The sequence below is a fragment of the Eucalyptus grandis genome, chromosome 8 (genome assembly GCF_016545825.1).
Source record: "Eucalyptus grandis isolate ANBG69807.140 chromosome 8, ASM1654582v1, whole genome shotgun sequence".
Classification (NCBI taxonomy): Eukaryota; Viridiplantae; Streptophyta; class Magnoliopsida; order Myrtales; family Myrtaceae; genus Eucalyptus; species Eucalyptus grandis.
This window is the reverse complement of record NC_052619.1, coordinates 10,432,320-10,454,410: the sequence shown is the minus strand read 5'-3', so window position 1 is coordinate 10,454,410 and position 22,091 is coordinate 10,432,320. Positions and strand designations below refer to the sequence as shown.

Sequence of the window (22,091 nt, the reverse complement as noted above, 5' to 3'; positions counted from 1 at the left end):
TGAAAAGTGAGGCCTCTGGCCACGAAACGTCATAGGATGATTGCTCTTCGAGCTAAGCTGGGGTTTGGGGATAGGATCAAGGATCCACTTCCAGTACAGCACTTTGAACACGCAGCACGACCGTCCCTCTATGTTTTGTCGTGTCTCGATGATTTATTTGCTATCCTATTTCTGCCTTGTTCCAACTTAGTCCACTTTATACCCATATCCACGTATCAAGCTTGGCTTAGAAAAAGAGAACGGTGTACGGCACATTAAAATCCTGTCCTTATGCAGGATTACCATCAATTACCTGGCTACTTCGCAGGGCGAATTGGAAGGCTTAAGGTCTAACTAACGCAACTTTGGCCAAGTAGATCCTTGCGGATTGGAGGATTTGAAATGGTGAGATAGCTCCAAACAAATTGATGATGCGAGTGTAGTTTCAATAATCTTGACAGTTCACACATATCCCCTGCCGAAATAATGACTTGTGCTCCGAGCTCTCATGGTCACTACGTTTTACATATATTTGGTCAAGAGTGTTATATATTGGCATGTGTCGGTGATTCTGCTCTTCTTTTAAGGTGTAGATTGTGCTAGTCTCAGATGTCAAATATTGTTTACGTATCTACTCCGAAGAGCCTGCTACAGTGCCACATGCGATGCACATTAATATAAACAGAGGTGCCTAGTAATAGGGGCGAGCGCTACTGGAAACCGGAGAACCGGATCGGAGGGTCCTGTTCGGTTCCCGGTTCTGAAAAGGCCGGTTCCGGTTCTCGGTTTCCTTTTTCTGTGAACCGGCGGTTCCCGGTTTCGGTTAGGGTTCCTAAAAACCCCAGCCTCAAATCAAACATCAATCGTTTTCTCAGTTGTTCTCTCCGTTCTCTCTTCTCTGCCTCTGCCCTTCCTTGACGCCACTCGCCCTCGACGCCGCTGCCCGATGCCGCTCACCCTCGACGCCGCCACCGGACGCCGCTCGCCCCGCCCTCGACGCCGTCGCTTCTCGCTCACCCTCGACGCCGCCGCCGGACGCCGCTCGTCCACCGTAACTAGCAAAGAAGGGAGCGAACACGAGCGACTGCACTGCCATTAGCTGGATGAGGATGTTGAGGGGCGGGCCTGAAGTGTCCTTCCATGGATCGCCAATGGTCTTTCCTTTTACACCAATTCTGAGAAGCCTCGGTTCTTCTGAGCAATGGGTCTTGGCATACTCCAAAGCACCAGCCCGAAAGCAAACTCAAGATTTTAAGGAAAAAAATCTGTTGAGCCAGACAAGTTTTCTCAGCAGGTTATTGAACCACCACAGAGAGAGTATAATTGACAAAAACTAGCTGTCGACCAGTCGGAGCAATGCTGTTTGCCGCTCGCCCAGCGGCCCCCGATATCGCTCCCCCAGCCTCCCCCAAGCCGCTCGCCCAGTCGCCCCCGATGCCACCCAGCAATAGATCGTCTTAACGCTGATTTGCCATGTCTGTGAGTGCTTGATTTCTCTTGCTCTGTCTCTGTTGCTTCTGGTTTCGCCCGATGCATTTGCTTTTTCCAAGTATTCCCATTTGCACTACTGTGACAAGGCTTCTCCATAGGTTCAAGTAATCGAGGTGTCTTGAGATAAATAACAAGTTACTCGGCAATTCGACCTTGAAGGCATGACTTTAGAGGGAAGGGCATGAAAAAAGTAAAAATGTATAGTTGGGAGATTCTGATCATTTGCATTTCCTGACTAACACTTAAGATAGTGATGTGACTTTGACGTGTGCGTAGTTGCAGCCTTCAACAGGCAGGAGCATTTGCTTTCTTTTTTCGATTATGCGTTTGCTATGGAGTAAGAGACATAAAGTTAGCAATTTTGGTGCTGAAGATTGAATGCGATACATAATTTTCATCTTTATCTATATGATTGAGTTCAAATCATTGTGCTCCTTAATAAGTATGTTCTTCCATTAACAAAGTGATCCTGAGAACCTTTTTCTGTTTATAATTGTTCTACAGAGTCATGTCAGCTCTTTTATGAACTTCTATTCTTATGATTATCATATTTTCAGTCTCTGACTACTTTCCTGAATGATGATTCATTACAGGGCTATCGCTCAAATCACAGGAACTAACAGCTGTGTTTTTAGCTATAGGACTTTATTGTAGTGTTGTAATGGAGTATGATATCCATACATTACTCGATTCGGCTATGCTAGCCACCACCCTTTGGGTCATCTACATGGTTCGCTTTAAGCTGAGATCGAGTTACATGGAGGACAAGGACAATTTTGCTATTTACTTTGTGGTGAGTCCTCCATCCACACTCTATTTATGTTTATGAATAAGGCGCGGGATGAGGCACAACTTTTTCTTTAGCTTTGTTTCTCTAGTTTAGACTTTCTCTATCTCTTCTTTGGTTACCATCAGACTCTTCCACCGGCAAACTATGGAATAGATGTGTCCATCTTTGTTTGTAAAATATTTTAAGATTATGTTTGGATGTGGGTGCCTGCATTCAAATGGACCCAAATGAAAAGATACATGAAACCTTGACATACAAAAGCTTCTCTTTTGGATTTGTTTCTTTGTAACGTATCTCCAAAAGGCTGAGTTGGTTATGGCGGTCTGTTCATTTTGTTCTTTTGTGGTAGTCAGGTGGTAGGTATATGCTTTAGATTATCTGAAAATCTGCATCAGTCAATAGATTTGCTTCTAAGGTCAATAAATTAATTCTTATATACTATAAATAAGGTTGAAGGTGTTATGGCCATTAGTCAATAGATTGTTTTATTAGGTTGCTCTATAATTCTTATGGTTAACGTTTTCTGGGTTTCCACGTTAGACTTTGTGCTAGCGTAAAATTGCCACGTCAGAAGACTTGACCATGAAATTTTTGCACGGAGGGCTAATGAAGGTATATTTGAGACTAAACTAGAAGTCGAAATTTTTATGAGATATAATAATAATAATAATGATAATAATAATGATGATGATGATGATGATAATTTGAGGGCAAATTTGAAATTAAGTATGAGATTTGGAGCTTTTAAGAGATTATGCCTACTTAGTTATCCATATAACAATAGCTTTTCGAGTCCGCATGAGTGATTATAAATTATAATATGGGATCTCAGGCGTCGTATGATAGTAAATCCGCCGCTGACGTGTACCACCTGAGCTTCGACCAAAAGAGGTTTCTGTCCTGTCCCCCAAAAGAGGGGCCTCATACCTATTAAGCGACGCACGTACCAACAAAGGAAACGAGGAAAGAGAACAAGCTGACTTTTCCTATCACCAACATCTTTTTTTCCCTTAATTCAGTATACTTTTTCCCCGAATACATTAGTTATCAAACCAGGAACAAAGAAACAGACTCGTGTCTTACATGGACACCCGAACAAGAAGTCAGTTGCAATATAATGCAGAAATTGATGCGATGTTACAATTAAATCAATGCTAAAGGATCACAAAAATAAATAGAAAACAATAAATGACATTTATAATTTATGTGGATTGATATAAGTGTCGAGATTTATATATACTGAAAATTCATTAACTAAAAGTTTATTATAGTCGAAGAATGGGAATTATAATCATTTCTCACACTTAAATTATGTATAGATTAAAATGATTCAATCAGATGTAAAATTGACGGCACAAAATCACCGAGTTCTCATCTCTATTCGGCTTTTCGGACGTCATCCCACTGTGCGGCTCTGGGGCCCTATATCTGACTAGTCAGAAACTTTACCTGGCGGCCATCCGTACGTGCGGCTAGATAGGAACGGTTCTCGCGGAAGAGGGGGGGAGAAGAAAAAGAAAAAGAAGAGGATAAAAAGTAAAAACATTAATTGGAAAGATTCCTGACTAGTTTTCTGACTAGTGGGCCTAAAATGATGCATGCCGGACGTTAAATGAACTAATATGATGCTTGTCAAAAAAAAAGAAAAAAGAACTAATATGATGCTGAGCTGGCAGTCACTTGGGCAATTAATATTTTCTCGGAAATGTCGCCGCTTCCTTTCTAGACTCCGTTGGCCAATGTTTCGAACGAAAATTAATTTTCCTATTGGTCAATAACAAAGAAAAAATTAGGTGAGGATTTATATTGGAGGGGGTAGCGATCCTTCCTTTTGTACGGCCAAAGAAATCAAGTTCTTACCTTCTGCAAGAGTCCACTTACCATCTCGATTTAACCTGGATGAAATATGTGAGGCCTCCCTAAGCTAGAAAATTGAAGAAACTCTCTGATCCAATTAGGAAAAAGTTCTTTCGAGATTCCTCATGCAAGTTTAAACTTCATATGTAATTTAACAAAGTAGACTAAGATATAGATAGGAGTTCGAGATTAGGTGTGAACTGGAACTTAGATACATAATTAAATAAAACAAACATGAGTCCGAGATAGAGAAATATATATATATATAAACTATTCCTGCTGAGAGAATCCTTGACTTGGAGGGACAATGTGGTTCCACGTGGAAAACCGTCGATAACCAATCTTCGAAAGAAAAAGGATTTCCCATCGATCGCATGTGAGTCCGTGAAGGAATGAAATGAAGGTCCCTAATGTCGCTTTACAACAATAAAAGAAATTAATTCGAATTAAAAAGAACAAAGCTTGGGTATAGCGGCTTTTTGTTCTCTGCGTCAGCTCTGTTTTCTTCTTAAAGAAGAGTTGGCTCTGTTTTTCTCTGTTTTCTTCTCAAAGAGTTGGCTCGGTTTTGCTCTGTTTTGCTCTGTTTTGCTCTGTTTTTTTCTCAAAGAGTTCAGCTCTTTCTCAGCTCTGTCTCTACTCTCTCTTCGTCTCAAAGAAATCTCAAGAAATCTCAGCTCTGTCTCTTGTCTCAAGAAATCTCAAGAAGTAAGCTCTTAACTCTCTCCCTTCCTATTGCATTTCAGCAAGCAGGCCCTTCCTCCCCTAACCACGGATCCTCTGCCTCCAGCGAAAGACTAAGAAAAATGCGTTTTTTCTTGGGTTAAGCCTGTATCGCTTCTTCCCACTAGCCTTTCAATGCCCGTCCGTGCAATTTCCTGCGTAAGCCTCCAATTCACGTAATGCCCAAAATATAGGACTCTTCCCCAAGACCTAGAACACTTATCATTGAAATCGCTCGTCTCTATCTCAACTCAAGAAATCAGCCAGCTCTCTCTCTCTCTCTCTCTCTCTCTCTGTCTCAAGATATCTGTTCTTCCTAGGTTAATCATGACTCCTCAACCTCCAGCATTCCAGTGGTGGATCAAGATTTTTGTCATTTCGTGCGTGGTGACCGTCTTTATTGACCCACTAATGTTGTTCTTCTCCTCTGTTCATAAGGTGCAGCTCTGTTTCTTACGGTTTTTAGTGTTGTATTAATTCACGTATTCCTCACTTATCCATCATTTAATGCAGGAAGACATATGCATTGTGCTCAACTGGTCCATGACAACGACAATGCTTTTTTTGAGGAGCGGGACTGACTTCATATATCTCCTGCACATACTTCTTCAAGTAAGCCGCTTTTCACGAACCTATTTCACATATTCCTCACTTATCCATCCTCATTGAACTGCTGCCTTTCAGTCCTTGATGATTGCTTTTTTTGTCAATTTTTTACAGTTTAGGTTGCCTTACGTAGCTCCTATTACTAGAGATGTCGGTGTCGCTCTCCGTTATCTCCGAGGATACTTCTTTCTAGATCTTTTTATTGCGGTTCCACTTCCACAAGTAACTCCTTATTTCTCTGATGCATCACACTTGATTTGTTACTGACTTCTGATCATCAATTACTTGCTCAACCGGTTGCAGATATTGATATGGCTAGTTCTACCAAAATTCGATAGTTCGTCAGCATCATATCATGCAGAGTATCTTTTACGCACAGGCGTTATTGTCCAGTACATTCCAAGATTGTATCGAGTTTTGCCATTGCTTACGGGTCAGTCCCCTACAGGCTTCATTTTTGAGTCGGCGTGGGCAAATTTCATCATCAACCTTCTCATGTTTGTATTGGCCAGCCACGTCGTTGGTTCATGCTGGTACCTTCTTGGGTTACAGGTGAGTACCATCACTTGTTTTTCTCTGCTTGATTTGTTCTCGTATATTAGAAACCCAGAAGAGTCAGGATAGTGTGTCAAACCATCGCCACAAGTCTAGATGCCTCTTTGTTTAGCTGGTAATGCTAATTTCTCTTTCTGTTTGATTGGGGGAGTATATCCTTTATGTAAGATGCTCATTGGGGTTGAACTCGTTCGGGATCTGTTTCGAGTTGTGATGGTTTGCACTTAACAACTAAGCTAGGCCCTGCCTATGGATTGAGTTCTCTAGTGCCTATACATCTTTCTTGCTTTTCTGGGATTTTGAACTGAATACATAAGAATGAGATCTTTATTTCAATCTTCTGTTTAAATGCTGGTAAAATAGCTCCAAAACTTAGTGACTACATGTGAGATTTTTCTGGCAAAGCAATCTTTTCTTCGTCTAATCTCTCTCTTTCTCTCTCCATTCTGCCAGAGGGTTTATCAATGTCTTCAGGAAGCATGCGAACCTGCAGACCTGTGTAAATTTTTGGATTGCGGACATGGGGACAAGATTAAGGGATTCGGAAAAAATGAATCAGTATGGAAAATGTGGAAAACAAACCCGAAAGCTATTGATTGTTTCAACCCCAGAGGTGATTTTAAATATGGAATTTATGAAAACAGTGTTCCTCTTACCCGAGAAGAAAGTGTGGTCACGAGATATGTGTTTTCGCTGTTCTGGGGATTCCAGGTACTTATTTACTTTCCATATATACGGCTTATATCTCATTAGACCAAATAATTTACCGCACAATAGCCTAGCAATGCATTTCCAGGAAGAGGCATTTTGCTTTATTTCCTGCTCTTTATCCTTTTTCCTCTTAGAATTGCGTGGTCGAGGCAACATAATTAAGGTAAAGCTGTACATCAATTTTTCTCCTGCCCAAAGGTGGGAGGGTAATGAACAATCCTTGTCTTGTTTTATCATTAGTCTACTATTAGCACTATTCATCGGGGTAAACACACTATGGAGCAGCAGCAATGTGCCTCTTGATGCATGATTTCATGCTGGATGAACCCCTGGAACATTTTATTCTCCAATTAATGCAGCCAAACATTCTCATGTTGTTATAACATCATGCATTAGATATCCCTTAATGTGAAGATACAATCTGTTGACCATTTCTTTCACGTCGTACTGATTTTCTATATCAAATTTTGAAGCAAATAAGTACTCTAGCTGGAAATCAAACTCCAAGCTACTTTGTCCCAGAAGTCCTGTTTACCATGGGCATTATTGGATTGGGCCTCTTGCTCTTTGCTCTTCTCATTGGAAATATGCAGAACTTTCTCCAGGCTCTTGGAAAAAGGTGTGACCTCTCCCCTTGAAAAAACTTTTATATTGACAAATCCATTCCTTAATCTTTACCATTGTGCTTGTGCAGAATATTTGAATTTTTATCTGATTGATACAATGATGACCTTTGAAAAATTTTATGTTGAAGTGTATGTGTGATGGTTTTATGGCTTCCAAGACAAACAGATCCACAGTGCTATCATTCAAGATAATGACCACTCTTTTGTAGATTTTTATGCAAGTGTTTTTGGCTTTCAGATTTCATGCTTTGGTCATGTGAATATTGTACCAGGCAGACAGATATTCATCATGGTTTCCTAATTTATTGGCATCCATGAATCTGAGTTATTGGTCTTCTGGTAATTTCTTAATCTTAAGCAACATTGAGCAGATGTGGCTCTAATGATTCAGGCATTATGACAGCATGGAATGCTCGTATAGGTTAGCTTCAAGAATTCATGAGCAGATCTAAGTTATGTTTTTAGGCTGGGTTAGGGTCAAGAACGGTTAACTACCATATGGAATAATATACCTGTGGTGTTTCATGTGCATGTTGCCATTGTAACTGGTGCTATTACTTCGGAAAAGAAAAGTTCCAATCCGGGCCTTGTCTAGTCCTTCAAAAATGTCTCAACATCTCTTGGCATAACATGCCAAAACACTACATCAGAAAGCATCTCCAAGGGGACTGATGAATCTAAATAGTGCTCTGCATGCAGACCTTTCTATTGAGCTCTGCCCCCAATTTGTGTCTGTTCTTTTTGGCTCGTGATTATTAAGAATGTTCCTAGTGGTTATTAGTGCACCTTTTTGTTGTTGGACATCTTGGATGTAAACTGTCAGCTGACTTTATATATTTTCCCAATCCTCTCAGGAGGTTGGAAATGTCATTAAGGCGTCATGATATTGAGCAATGGATGCATCACAGACGCTTACCTGAACAGCTAAGAAGGTAAATACGGCATTTCTTCCTACCTTTCTAGTGTACTTCTTCTCCTGAGTAGAGACATATCAATAGCATTATTCAGTATCCTGTTCTCATTTTAGCTGCTTGAACTTGGTGGTAATGTCTTGCACAGTGGGGTTGACAGAAGGGTTCCGTCCGCTTTACTCTGAATGATGCGATGAAAGCGCCATGATAAGTGAACTGAAAATTGTGGAAGAGACCTTTCATCTATGAGATCATTAGGCTATGGGGTCTTTGGAACTTGTGCATAGTGTTTGATATGATTTTGGATTTCAATAATCATCTGTTTGTCTGCTCATACATACTATCAGCGTTTTTGTGCTGCCTCATATTATTGACAAGATTTTATGATTCTTTGAATTGGAAGCTAAGAGGTTTTTTCTTCATTTAGTGAGCTTAGATAGAAGTCTTCTGCCTTATTTTGTGAATATAAGTACAGCTAGGACTGAAGGTGGGGGGTCAATGGCACTTCTGGAAGGACTCTGAGCCAAGTTTAAGTCCGTGTGGGATTTTAGCAGCAAATTTGATTCGCTATGAAGTTTCATGCGGGGGTTTGACTGAAGATAGGGGATGGACCAGCTTTGGTTGGTCAAATGAGCTCTAATAGAAGATGGTCTGTTAAAACTAGTAACTCACAGGCTTCAACTGGGTAGATCTTCATGTTGATGTGGATAAATTTGACACAGTGGGTCCTACATGTCATCGGCAAAGAGATTGCACAAGCATACCATTGTTCTCTGCCTGCGCTTTGTTTTCTTTCTGTAATCTAATGCTTATCATTAGTGGTTTCTGCGTCTCTGTATTTTACATTCCAGAATTGTTTCTAGACATACCTTTTGCTGTTGCTTGAGCCAGTCATGTGCTAGTGTTATATGATGTAGTTCTGAGCCCCCAGGTATTTTGCCCTAATTGTGGATAAATATTTAAATATATAGCTCATATCCAATGTGTGCTCTACAGAGGCTCTTTTTCAATTGACTGCAAAATGTCCTATCATGCAGAAAACTACGCGAAGCTGAGCAATACCATTGGGCTGTCACTAGAGGAGTCGATGAAGAAATGTTTCTCGAGAACTGTTCTGAAGATCTTCAGAGAGATACAAGACACCATCTCTTCAAAGTTGTGAAAGAAGTAAGCCCCAGATTTGAGTTGAAATGAGCGCGGAATTTAGTGCAAATTAAACCCTTAGAAATCAGTTCTCTTTTTTGCAATTACTTAGATTAAGCAAATTTTGGGGCCAAAAAATAATTGAAGTTCACTGCTGTTGTGGATGAAGATGAAAGCCACGTTTTATAATATAAGCTTCCTCTCTCTCTCCAAGCATGTGCAGCCTTTTGAAACCGAAAGATTCCTTCCCCCCCTTCAAAAAAAAAAAAAAAAAGGGTTGAATATTTGGCTATGCTTCCGTCACAGGCCTTTACTAGGACGCTAACTACTGATATTTGTAGCATATGCTTGATCAGCTAACTAAAATAAGTGGAATATCAGTCTTAGTTTTAGGTCATCAAGTACTTAGACGGATAGCTAAGAGGAAATTTGTAGGTCTCATTTGTCGGTTATTAGTTTCTATTGGTAAATATTACCAAGCTTTTGTCTTAGTTTTAGTTGACATCTAGTTGCATGTCGCAGAGACAGCTCAACGGGGAAACTACAAAAGAACGATATGTCTAAGAATTTTATTGCTTATCTCCACATCACCAAAAAGACTGCCACTTTGGAAAACAAGTTCCAATCTTTCGTAAAATGGACTGTTCAAGCATGATGTGATTGTGGTCTGTTCTTTCGGGTGCAGCCAACAATTATCATCTCTGCAAAAAAAACTGCAGAACTCCAGATCTCTGAAATGCTATAAAACAGTTTAAGCTACCCGGGATCCTAGACATCAAATTTGTGGCTGCCATGATAAGCCTGGACTAACTTTCAACTCCAGACATATTAATAGCTATTGTATTATGTTGCAGCTAAAATTTTTTGCAGTGATGGAGGGTCACGTCACAGATGCAATTTGCAAGAAGTTGAGACTAAAAACATACATCGAAGGAAGCAAGATCCTGCAAACCGGTGCTCTTGTTGAAATGATGGTTTTTATTGACAGTGGGAAAATTGACAGCGCAGGAGACGACGGATTTACGAGTTTTTGTGAAAGAAAGTTCTACGGGGAAGAGCTTCTAGCTTGGTGCCTCAAGAGTTCTTCTGTAAGCAGGGGTACGAATCGCAATCTTTCTGGGTAGTCTTTAATTATCGAATGACTGGACATTAAGAGCATTTCAAAATTTGTGATATTGAAGATGGACGAAAGACAAGAACACCTGGAAACCGGTTGCTGAGCAACAGAACAGTAACATGCCTGACAGATGTTAAAGCCTTTGCACTACGAGCAGAAGACCTTGAAGAAATCACCAGACTATATGGAGATTTCCTGCGCGAGCCAAAAGTTCAAGGAGCCATAAGGTTCTTGCTCTTTTTTAACAGATGATTTAGCACTATTATATACTGGCAAATCAAGCATATCACTGAACTATCTGCATAGGAATAGCAACTAATTTAACTGTTTCAGATTCTCTCTGTTTCCTGTGTACATTCTCTTTTTTAACCAAAAGGCAGGAAGGCCTACTGGGTCCCATGGTTTGTAATTTGCTCCTGCATGGACAGCTCAAACGAATGTTTGGATTATGCACTCGTGACAAAAACGCCTGGTTGCAGGTACATATCACCATACTGGAGAGGACTTGCAGCAACTCGCATCCAAGTCGCTTGGAGATCCAGGAAGACTAGTCGTGCTGACACTTTTCACGGTCACAGCATCCTTCACATTAGCTTTGGTAATGGTATCAATGATTGGTGAATCTGCAGATCCATTCTCAACTCCTTTGGAAATATTACTCAAATGGGGTTTCTTTCCTATATTTTAAATACTCTGTACGGTACCTACTAAGTTATTGGATGTTCTTTTAATGGCTTCAGTATCCACGGAATTATTAACAATACCTTTTTATGGATAAATTTCAAAATCCATTTCACCGATAAACTACATTCCTCTGCTGTCTGTATTTATACTAGGTTCCAGTCACATTGTGACTGCAAATTGTAAGAGAGGACGTGTTGTAAGCGCGTGACGATACAGGGATATAATTCAAATTGTGATACTTGAGATGCAGATTCTTCATCACAAAATGATACATGAGAGATTTAATGGTGATTGCCTTGTTGGAGCGTTGAGCACATGACGGACCATGACTGAGCTCAATACAACCACTTTGGGTGAGAAACGCTGCTTCTCATTGGCAACAATGAGCTGAGATTCACTTTGGGTGAGAAACGCTGCTTCTCATTGTCATCCAACGCTGCTTCTCATTGGCGACAATGAGCTGAGATTTCCTATAGGTGCTTGTATAGACAACTCTTATTCTACAGATAATTTTAGCAGGAATAACTTATAATGGACCAGAGATTGGAATTGGGATGAGAAACTATTAAAAATGCGGTCGCTATTCTTTCTTGTTCCAACAATTGCAAGGTAACATACAAATAGATGACGGTACACATAATGTGCTTTGGGGGGGCGCACGATGATCCGAATTGCAATGAGTTTTAATTTTGTGTGCTACTTGTTTTATGTAAACATTTATACCACTCTATAGCTCCAATAAAAGTTAAGAAAGAACATATTAGGCACGGTGATCCGAATTGCAATGAGTTTTAATTTTGTCTGCTTACTTGTTTTATGTACCCATTTACACCACTCTATAGCTCCGATAAAAGTTAAGAAAGAATATATCGTCTCATTTTTCAGATCGATTAAGTATGGTCGGAATCGCAAAAGTATAGAGAAGGAGAAAGTATGAATATTATGAAAGTTTTGAGTGTTTCGGTAAAATAAAGTGAATTTAGGTTAGACTTGGATGGAATGGAAAAAGTAGTCAAACAAAATCTTCCAAAAGTGGGGGACAATTTGCGCAAAATGTTATTGCTATATGCAAATTATACGGTGAAGTTCCGTCGTCTCGGGGCTTGGGCACCACTGCCATGCCATTCTGCCGCGCGTACTACCATGCAAAAAATACTCGTAGGTACATATAAACCTGTAGGGCTTGGACCTATTTTCCTCCTTCCAAACTGTGGCGACTGCTGGTGTCATCCCCATGTGGGAACCCTCTGCAACTCCTGATGTGCAAGATAGCCTAGAACTTGGATTTGATGAACAAAAGGTCCAAGCTTTTGCAGCTTCAAAAGCTGGGGCAAGAGAACTCCGTTAACTGGTCTTTAAGGTACTCTCTTTATACACATTGTCATGCCTGCATTTCTTTCATGGCCTTTATTCTTTATCCTTTGAGTCCTTCCATACTTCTACTAACTCAATTTTGTTTCCTCCTTTTCAATATTTTAAGGGAAAGGTTTGATTACTTTGGCAAAGATTTATCAGCTGGTAAGAGCAGCATTCACCTGAGAATCTTTACTTCGCTAGGTCCATTTAATATTTTTTAACCTAGTTTCCTCTTTAAGGTAGATTGCAAGATAATAATCAGGAAAAGTCCTCTTAGAAGCTGCTAACTATCAGATAAGGAAGGAAGTTATCAAGAAAGGAAGTGCTTGGCGAATTTTATATTGTCACTGGCTTCATCAAGTCCTCAAGACATGGAAATAGAATACACATCCTATTCATTTGGTTACTGGATGATCTAATGCTTGTGGAAAATATGTGAAAGAAGTGAGTGTGTAAGAAGCATTATTTTTCTTCCAGCGGGATAAACACTTGTGAATCTAAAAAGGCAAATGAGAGGACAAAGCATACAGCAAGTACGCAGGAGGTCTTTCTCGTAATTGAATGATTTTCTTGAAGTCTCAGTAATTGCTTTATAAACGACCTAGCAGATTAAGGTTTTATGCTGCAGTTAATAAAAATTTTATATATTGTTTGGGCTGAAGGCATGGCGCTTAAATCAATAATAACAAGGAGATTGAAAATCTGGTTTATTTATGTATGTTTGTTGGGGTACAGGGCAGACGGTTGGCTGGCTATGAATCTTGAATCTCGTGCGGCATTGCTTGTTGCAAAGAAGGTGATGACATTTGGGTTTACAGACACACTCGAGTCATCATAGTGCAACAAAGCATGGTCATTCACTCCATTGATATTTTATCAAATGCAAACTTGTCATTATGTTTTTGTTTGATTGGTTTTGGCAATCTAGCAAGGCACATGGTGCTAGAAATTTTCCTTTTGGCTGGTAAAAGATCAATTTATGCATAGGTTGTTATCTGTGCTTGTGGTACTGTATCGACTATTTGGGCAAGTTGGTTTCTTCTGCTGACAATAAACTATCGAAGGGTATGTCTGTAAACAATAGCTTCACCAAAGAGGTGTTACTCGATAGAGTTGGCATTGTGGTCTGAGAGAGAGCTTGCTTTGGTTGCCCATTATGAACCCTCACCACAAGCACACCAATCAGCTGCTCAACCAGGCAAACTTTATTGAATTGCAAATATGATAGAATCAGATCCACTTTTCTTACTGCTAGGCACGCTCCATAAACTAATAAATGATGAACCTGCTGCCTTTGTTTCCAAACAGATGCTACACCAACTTTGTTGCACAATATGGTCAATTGGATTGAAGATGTAAGATTTCACTCTTTTTTCACCGACTATGATAATGCTAAAAGAGGACTCAAGTGACAAGTCAGTCTTCTAAATTCAAATGAGGCTTCTGCTTTCCTTTCTACTCTATTCTTCTTGCTGATTGCACTGATTCTACAGTGTTTTGTTGGTGCTGCATCAAGATATCTGGGTTTGAGGAGCATGATGTCTTTGCTTGGTCCATTTTATTCCCCTTCTTTGGACTCTACATTGAATTTATGAGCGGCTTTGATTGCTTAATTTTTTCTTATGTCCTTTTAAATGAGTTTTAGTATTTTTCTCTTGCATATCGAACGGTGGAACTGGTAGTTCAATCATAGACATAATTTATCTAATCAGTCGGTAGATGTCTAAGTATGCATACATAATGTGCTGGCAACTCATTTTTCATGCATAATGGTAGATTAATAATATATGTGGCTAAGGATTTTCTCATCAGGGACTTTCACTTGACAATTTCGCTGATAATTGCCGGTAAACATACGAGAAAAATGCATCACCGTTAGGCAATAAGTGAGCTCTCTAACATGCATTTTGCACAGATATCTATGAACTTCTTAATTAAGAAGCAGGTGGCGTGCTGTTTTAGAGCAGCTTTAGCATATTAAGGAACTTGGGCATGAATGTTTTGAGCTTAGCTAAAATCGGTGTCTACTCATGAACAACAATCAAAAGGTCCCTTATTATTGAGAAGACAAATAAATTGTGGAGCTGGCTATTTGCTTAAAATACTCAATAGCATTGGCAAGTGAACATAGGCATACTCACTTGAGATATGGCTGATGCTTGTCATTAATTTGACTTGACCATTCTGGAATTTATTGGCTCCTCTATTTCTGCACGTAATCTATGCAGTACTGATAATGGCTGTGGTGCTAAGAATGATGTGCATATTATTTGAGAAAGGTTCTGATGAATAGGGCTTGAGACTTGATCTGTTTTGCAGGTTTTTTTTATCTCTGGCTCTTTGAAGTGACCGTGTAATTGGTATGTCAAGGCCCACATGGAATTACTTGTTTGCTATATGAATAACTTGGTTTTTGTTTGGCTGTGGACATCAGGGTACTAGTTGCATATTCATGTTGGCCAAGTGGAAATATATAGTTTGCTTTCCCTTTTTATTGGATAATAATGTGGCAGTTTTACTGTGCTAACTTAATGAAGTTAGGATTATGCACCAGCGGAGCTGATCTCTCTAGTTATTGTGAATTCTGAGTTTCATCCAGAATCCGGATAGAAGTTACTTTGATGGCTACCTCAAATTCTCTTAATTTTGCATCCATGCAGATCCGTATAATGCTGACATAGAGAGTACCTGCTGATGTTGAGTGAGGCATCTAGAGCATTTTGAGGATAGTTGTGTCAGACATTCATCAGCTGCTTCTTGTGCCCATGTCATGGTATCTGTTTGCTTAAATTGCTTAGCTGGATTGTTGGTGTCCATGACAAATTCTTTGCAGAAGCTTGCCTTGTTCTACCAAGAAAGAGTACTGCCTTGGCCAACCACTTATATGTCCTGGTTTGTGTGATGGAAGAACGTGGTGCCGTTTTGGGGGAATTTTGGCGGACTGTACATGTAGTTTCTCCCTTTGAATAGTTCAGCTTGACTGTTATATATTTGTTACTGAGAGCGCTGGAAGAATTTTGCTTCTCTCTGGTTATTTTTTCCCACTGATGTTTTTATGTAAGTAACGTGGACGTGCCAGGGATTTCCATCTTCTAACTTCTGAGAATGTCGGAATAAATTTTTCCTGTCCAGTGTGTCTTGAGGACCTTTTGGCCACCGTGCTATTAGGTGGCGCCTGTAAGGATCAAATTATGAAATATGGTCGAAAACATGTCGGAAAAGTGATTTTTGAGGCCAAAAAGGGCCTCAGCATTTGGTCCCGGCGTATCGGGCTCTGAACGAGATTTTACGTTGTATTTACAATTTCCTAACCCTACCTGGATCCGTAGTTACGCCTCGTTGGAAATTGAGGCGAGCAGAACTTATTTATTCGATTGCTATTTGTGGATTTGCAAAGTGGCTGAGGAAGCCGACAAGATCTCACATAGCCATGCAGACAGATCCATAAATAATTCCATCGCACAGCTTCGCAGGAGCAAGGCGAGAAACCCAAGGAAATATCAGACCATCAACTCGCGCAAGAGGATCGCGTGACTCGCACGAGATGGGTTGCCTGAGAGAGGTCGCGTGCGACTGCACGAGAGAAGTCGCGCACGTGAGGTCGCGCACAAGATGGCTTGCACGAGGGGGATCGTGAGAGAGACGCGAGAGAAGAAAATGGATTCAAGGGCAAGTGCACGGTGCCGGTAGCCTGTCCCGGCGAGTGATCGATTGCAGCAAGTGATTGCTGCGTCGACTAGGGTTAAGAACCTTGCTCTGATACCCTGCGGAAGGGAAAAATATTTTGTGTTATTCAATAAAGTTTAATATATACATCAAAATAAGTTCTAAAGGTCTTAAAAATCACTTTACCATTTATATTTTTAATAATCCTAAAATCGGACCAGACCAATAATCGCTCATCCCTACGGGCCGATCCAATCCAAATCATGAATAATTCAAATGCGTCCAAGAGTGAAAATGGTTATAATGAGTCAATAAATTCACCACATATTCTACAAATTTCAAGTGATAAGCAAGCATTGCAAGGATCAAAGGGGGCATCTTATTATCGACACTAGTTTGAGCGTGTGATTATGCTCTGTGCACCGGCACATGGATAACACAAGCATTGGGTAGGGCAATCTTGGTTTTTTGGACTTAAGGTAGAATCACCAAAGGCGCACATTGGTTCCAGAGCTATTGATTTTCTCTTATACTCACGTGTCAAGTGAAAATATCGTAAAGCCGTTCATTTAGTATTTTACAAAGCTAAAAAAATAAAAATAAATAAGTATTGATCTCTTCGTTGAGTTCTATAGTTCTTTGGGTTGGATCGTGAGAATTGATGAAGCACGGTATTGTTGTTTTCTCAAAAATGGATGGATTATGCCGCTATCAAGCAACAACGTTAAAGTGTTGTTGTCGTAGTGTGAATTTCAATTTTGGCTGGCACATTCTAGAAATAAAATAGGGAAATTTTGAAAAACCATTCCAAATGAACAGATGTATACACTATGCATAATACAGTGTGATCAAAATAAGAGGGAAAAAAAGATCAAGTTAATAGAGAAGATTAAAATCAAATCAAATGAAGTTGAACATAATACTGACAGAGAGAAAGCGCTTTGCGTTGACTTATGCGGTAGCCTATCCACACTCACTCTCCCACTCTTCTCAATTGCAAGGAAGGAAGGAACCAAATAAAAAGGCAGGGCAGACGCACTCCCCACGGAGAACAAAGAAGACTTGGATTTGAGAAGCACATGGATTCATCTCCAGACTTTGCTAAGGATTCGCGTCCGGGAAAAGCGTGCGAGCTGTTTCCTCTTATGCTAGGAGGTCCACGCCTTTGCACTTGAAGATATGATCATTCTCTAGAGATGAAAGGCAATCTTCCTCATGCAGATATTTTTATGTCAAATACTGCGTAGAATACCGCATTGTCACTTACATGGAGTCCTCCATCCAGATTTGAAGCCTCAGAATCTGTTAATTGATCGGTGTAAAAATGCCTTGAAGCTTGCTGGCTTTGCTCTTGCAATGGCATTTGGTATTCCTGTTTGGACTTCTACACATGACGTACCGGTGTTAATATTGTCTGACCACATCTATTATACTGCTCTCATCCCCTGCTTATGTACTGCTAAATTTTGGATGTCAGGTGGATATTTGTTCTAATCTAGGCACGTTCTTTGGGTATAACCATATATATACTGGTATACATTGACTTTAAGAGTATCATGACTAATTTCTTTAGAGTCATTGGTTATATCTTTCACACAAAGCCTGGATGGGAGATTCTGCTTTTTTTTAGAATTTTCCTGGTGCTAGTTTGGTTTCGAATAATGTCAGATAATTAACCAAAATGAGAATGAGTTAGCTCTCCTGTTGCCGAATTTCCTGAATCTTCTATTCTGGTTCTGGCAGTTCGATGCCTCTATTAAAGAAAGGTATCCTCACTTTAAAAATCACGTAAATTTTCAAAAAAAAAAAAAATTAGAAACCATGGATTTTGGATAAAGGGAAAGAGGCAAACATCTTACGCGCGTTGTCAAAAACTGTTCTTCGCATGTTTCATGCTTTTAGAACATCTTCCATAGTTATTGATTATTGTTTACTTTTGACCATCCAAATTTGAGGCGCTACGAACACTTTAGACGATGCTATTGAAGGTTCAATGCCTCAACTTGTGACATTGAGAAAAGGGTTGTTGCTTACGTCATTTTGAACTTAACAATTTATAGTTTGTGTATAGATTGATATTGGCTGTCTTTCTTTCTAGGTGGTGATGACCGAAGCTATATACTCTATAACATAGGTCTTATCCACACAAGTAACAGAGAAAATACAAAAGGATTTTTTTTTAGTAAACGTGTCACGATTAATTACTCCTTTTTAAAAAAAATAAAAAGAAAGGAATTAAATTTTCTCCCCTACAACGTTTACTAGCAATTGGGGCTCTCCTTTCACCACCCCATGGAGATGGTCAACAGGGTTCATAACCACTCCTCTTTATTACAAGATGCTTACCCATTCAACATTTAGATTCAGCTCTATCCGGTTGGATATTTCAATAATATTTTGAAATATTCACAATAATAGCTTTGATAAAAGTTATTACCGCATTGAAGACCATCGTTATTTTTAACGGTCACATAACGGTTTCTTAACGGTCATATAATGGCTTTTCAATCGTTTTGTAACGTTTAATTTATTTCCCAAATAAATCTTTCATTATTTTACAACGATTCTTTTAACGGCTTTATTTTGTCTGAATATAAAATCTCATAAGACAATCTTAAAAAATATATACACTTAATGAAAGAGAGAATATCCTTCCTTTAAAAAATCTTTCCTTTCCTTTTCTTTGATGGGTTATACACAACGTTATTTCTATTCCTTCTAATATTCAGTGCAAAATATAGAAAAAGGTCTGTTGTATCTTGGGAGGATAGCCATCAGAAGCCTATCGCACCGAGTTTCACACTCCAAATGACGGAATTATCCTTAAGGATAGTGCTTACGCTTGCACGCCTCAGAAAAATTTATTTATTCTCATCAGCTTTTTTCTTACAATCTTAAGGATAAATCCCAAGGAGCATCAAGTTGATACTGCTATTGATGCCTCAATCTCCACTAGTCCAGTTGCATTACCACCACTACCACATATGTCCTATGCCAAACCATTCCCCGATATATCGAAGATCGAAGTTTTTAATGGCAACAATTTCAAAAGGTGGCAAGAAAGGGTTTTCTCTTATCCTAGATGTGCACGGTGTGGCTTTCGCACTTACAGAGGCCGAACCAACTGATAACAAGCTTCGAGATCAATGGATACATGCTAATAAGGTATGTAGGCATACAATTATTATTACTCTTTCTAATGAATTGTTTGATGTCTACTATCCATACAAGTAAGTGAAACAAATATGGGACTCTGTAACTGCTGCCAAAGATGTGGGCAGACAAAAATTTGTAATCGAAAATTATTATCGATGGGAAATGTCTGATGATAAGGAGATCAAGACATAAATCAATGAATATCACAAGCTAGTGGAGGACTTGAAGGCAGAAAACATCAATTTACAAGAATAATTTATTGCGAGTCTGATAATCGAAAAGTTACCTGATTGTTGGAATAACTACAAGCAACAACTCAAACACAAGGACAAGCAATTGTCACTAGCCAATCTGATCGTGCATATTGTTATTGAGGATACAACTCGCAAGAAAATCAAAGCTGTCAAAGCTAAGGAAATTGCTACCAAGGCAAATTTGGTGCAAGGCAAATTTCAATATCGCCAAAATCGGTATTATAACAAAAAACCTTATTACAAACCCAAGGTTGCTCACCCCACCTTTAAAAAGAAAGGCTCTTGCTTTGTTTGTGGAAAACCAGGTCATCATGCAGCACTGTAGAAAGAGATTAATGGGAAATGACAATCCTGCTAAGCCAAAAGTCAATTTGGTTAAAGCAAATGACTCTAATGATATAATTGTTGCGGTTATTTCCCAGGCCAACATTGTGGCCAATGTAAAAGAGTGGGTGGTAGACTCGGGTGCTACCAGACATATTTGTGCAAACAAAAATGCCTTTTCCTCCTACACGCCAATAGGGGAAGGAGAAGAAATTATTTATCTTGCTAATTCAAGAACAGCTCAAGTTCTTAGGAAAGGAAACGTTCTTCTCAAGCTCACATCTGGCAAGACTTTGGTCCTGAATGATGTATTACATGTCCCTAATATAAGGGCAAACCTGGTCTCAGTAGGGCTTTTAGGAAAGGTTGGGGTGAAGGTGTCATTCAAATCTGATAAGATAGTAATGATAAAAAATAATGTCTTTATGGGAAAGGGTTATTGTAATCAAGGACTTTTTATTCCTAACGTTTCCATTGTTATCAATGAAAATGCTACTGCTTTCGCTTACTTGGCTGAATCTGTTGATTTATGGCATGGTAGATTAAGTCATGTTAGTATTTCTTATATTAAGAAAATTCAAAAATAATGTTTAATTTCTAGAACTAAAAAACCCATGTTTTAATAAATGTATAATATGTGCCGAAACAAAATTAACAAAAAAGCTTTGTATTTCTGTAAATAGAGAATTTGATTTGTTGAGTTTAATTCATATTGATCTAGGAGATTTAAAACAAACTATGACTAGTAGAGGTAAAAATATTATGTGACCTTCATTGATGATTATTCTAGAGTTGCTAAAATTTATTTGATTAGGCATAAAGATGAAGCTTTTGATATGTTTCTTTTGTATAAAGCTGAGATAGAAAACCAATTGAATAAAAGGATAAAAAGAATTAGATCGGATAGAGGTGGAGAATATGTATTGCTTAACGAATTTTGTAAAAAGGAATGAATAATTCATGAAACTGCGCCTCCTTATTCCCCTGAATCTAATGGCATAATCTATATGTCACATCCAAATAGAATACCTCATAAGAAAACAGGAAAAACACCCTATGAATTTTGGAAATGTTATCATCCTAATTTAAAATATTTGAAAGTGTGGGGGATGTCTTAGCAAGGTTATGCTTCCTAATTCTAAGAAAAGGAAAATAGGCTCTAAATCATCTTATTACATGTTTATTGGTTATGCTGAACATAGTGCTGCATATAGATTTCTTGTATTAAAAAGTGACATGCTTGATAATAATACTATAGTTGAGACAAAAAATGCATAATTTTTTTAGCATATTTTTCCATTAAGTGTTGATACTATTTCTCCTACACCTCTTCATAAAAACGTTTTCGAAAATTCAAATGATGAATTGAGAAGGAGCAAAAGAATAAGGAAAGAAACTTCTTTTGGGAATGATTTTTATACTTACCTCTTATTGATAATGATCTTTTGACACCACCCGTGGTGGCGGCATAGTGATTGAGCTTCAATTCCTTTCAGGAGAGGTTTGGAGTTCGAATCTCTGCGTCGTCTGCTTTGTTGGAAAGGAACCCACGACTTGCCCGGAGCAGAAAGAGTGGTGGTGACTCTCCTGCTCCTCTAGGGTTACTCTACCGCGAAGCGACGCACGAAGGTTCCCTAGGTACCCAAAAAAAAAAATGATCATTTGACTTATTCTAAAGCAATATCTTCCTCAGAAAGCAATTTTTGGAAAGAAGCTATAAAAATCAAGAGTGATTCTATCTTACAAAATCAAACTTGGAAATTAATTGATTTACCACCTGGTGCAAAACCGATCGATTATAAATGGATTTTTAAAAGAAAATATAATCCTAATGGTTCTATTGATAAATATAAAGTAATATTAGTTGCAAAAGGTTTTACTCAAAAACAAAATGTTGATTATTTTGACACTTTTGCTCCAGTTACAAGAATTTCATCAATTCGTGTTTTAATTACTTTGGTTTCTATTTACAAACTTATTGTTCACCAAATGGATGTTAAAACAGCTTTTTTAAATGGTGATTTGGAAGATGAAATTTACATGGTGCAACCTAAGGGCTGTATTTTTCCTAGCCAAGAAAACAAAGTTTGTAAACTTGTTAAATCCTTATATGACTTAAAGCAAAAACCAAAGCAATGGTATGAG

At 38.9% G+C, this 22,091-nt stretch overlaps 1 protein-coding gene and 1 pseudogene across 1 annotated transcript; both read left to right on the top strand.

Annotated features, from left to right (window-relative positions):
• Positions 1–22,091, top strand: part of LOC120286948 — a 28,737-nt pseudogene that overhangs the window by 3,291 nt on the left and 3,355 nt on the right.
• LOC120287601 (probable cyclic nucleotide-gated ion channel 20, chloroplastic) lies at positions 5,165–11,375 on the top strand. Its single transcript, XM_039300532.1, has 11 exons — positions 5,165–5,275; positions 5,351–5,449; positions 5,558–5,665; positions 5,747–5,995; positions 6,452–6,709; positions 7,183–7,328; positions 8,190–8,267; positions 9,284–9,413; positions 10,244–10,487; positions 10,571–10,733; positions 10,986–11,375. The coding sequence occupies exons 1-11, from the start codon at positions 5,165–5,167 to the stop codon at positions 11,125–11,127; spliced, it is 1,728 nt and encodes a 575-aa protein (XP_039156466.1). The 3' UTR covers positions 11,128–11,375.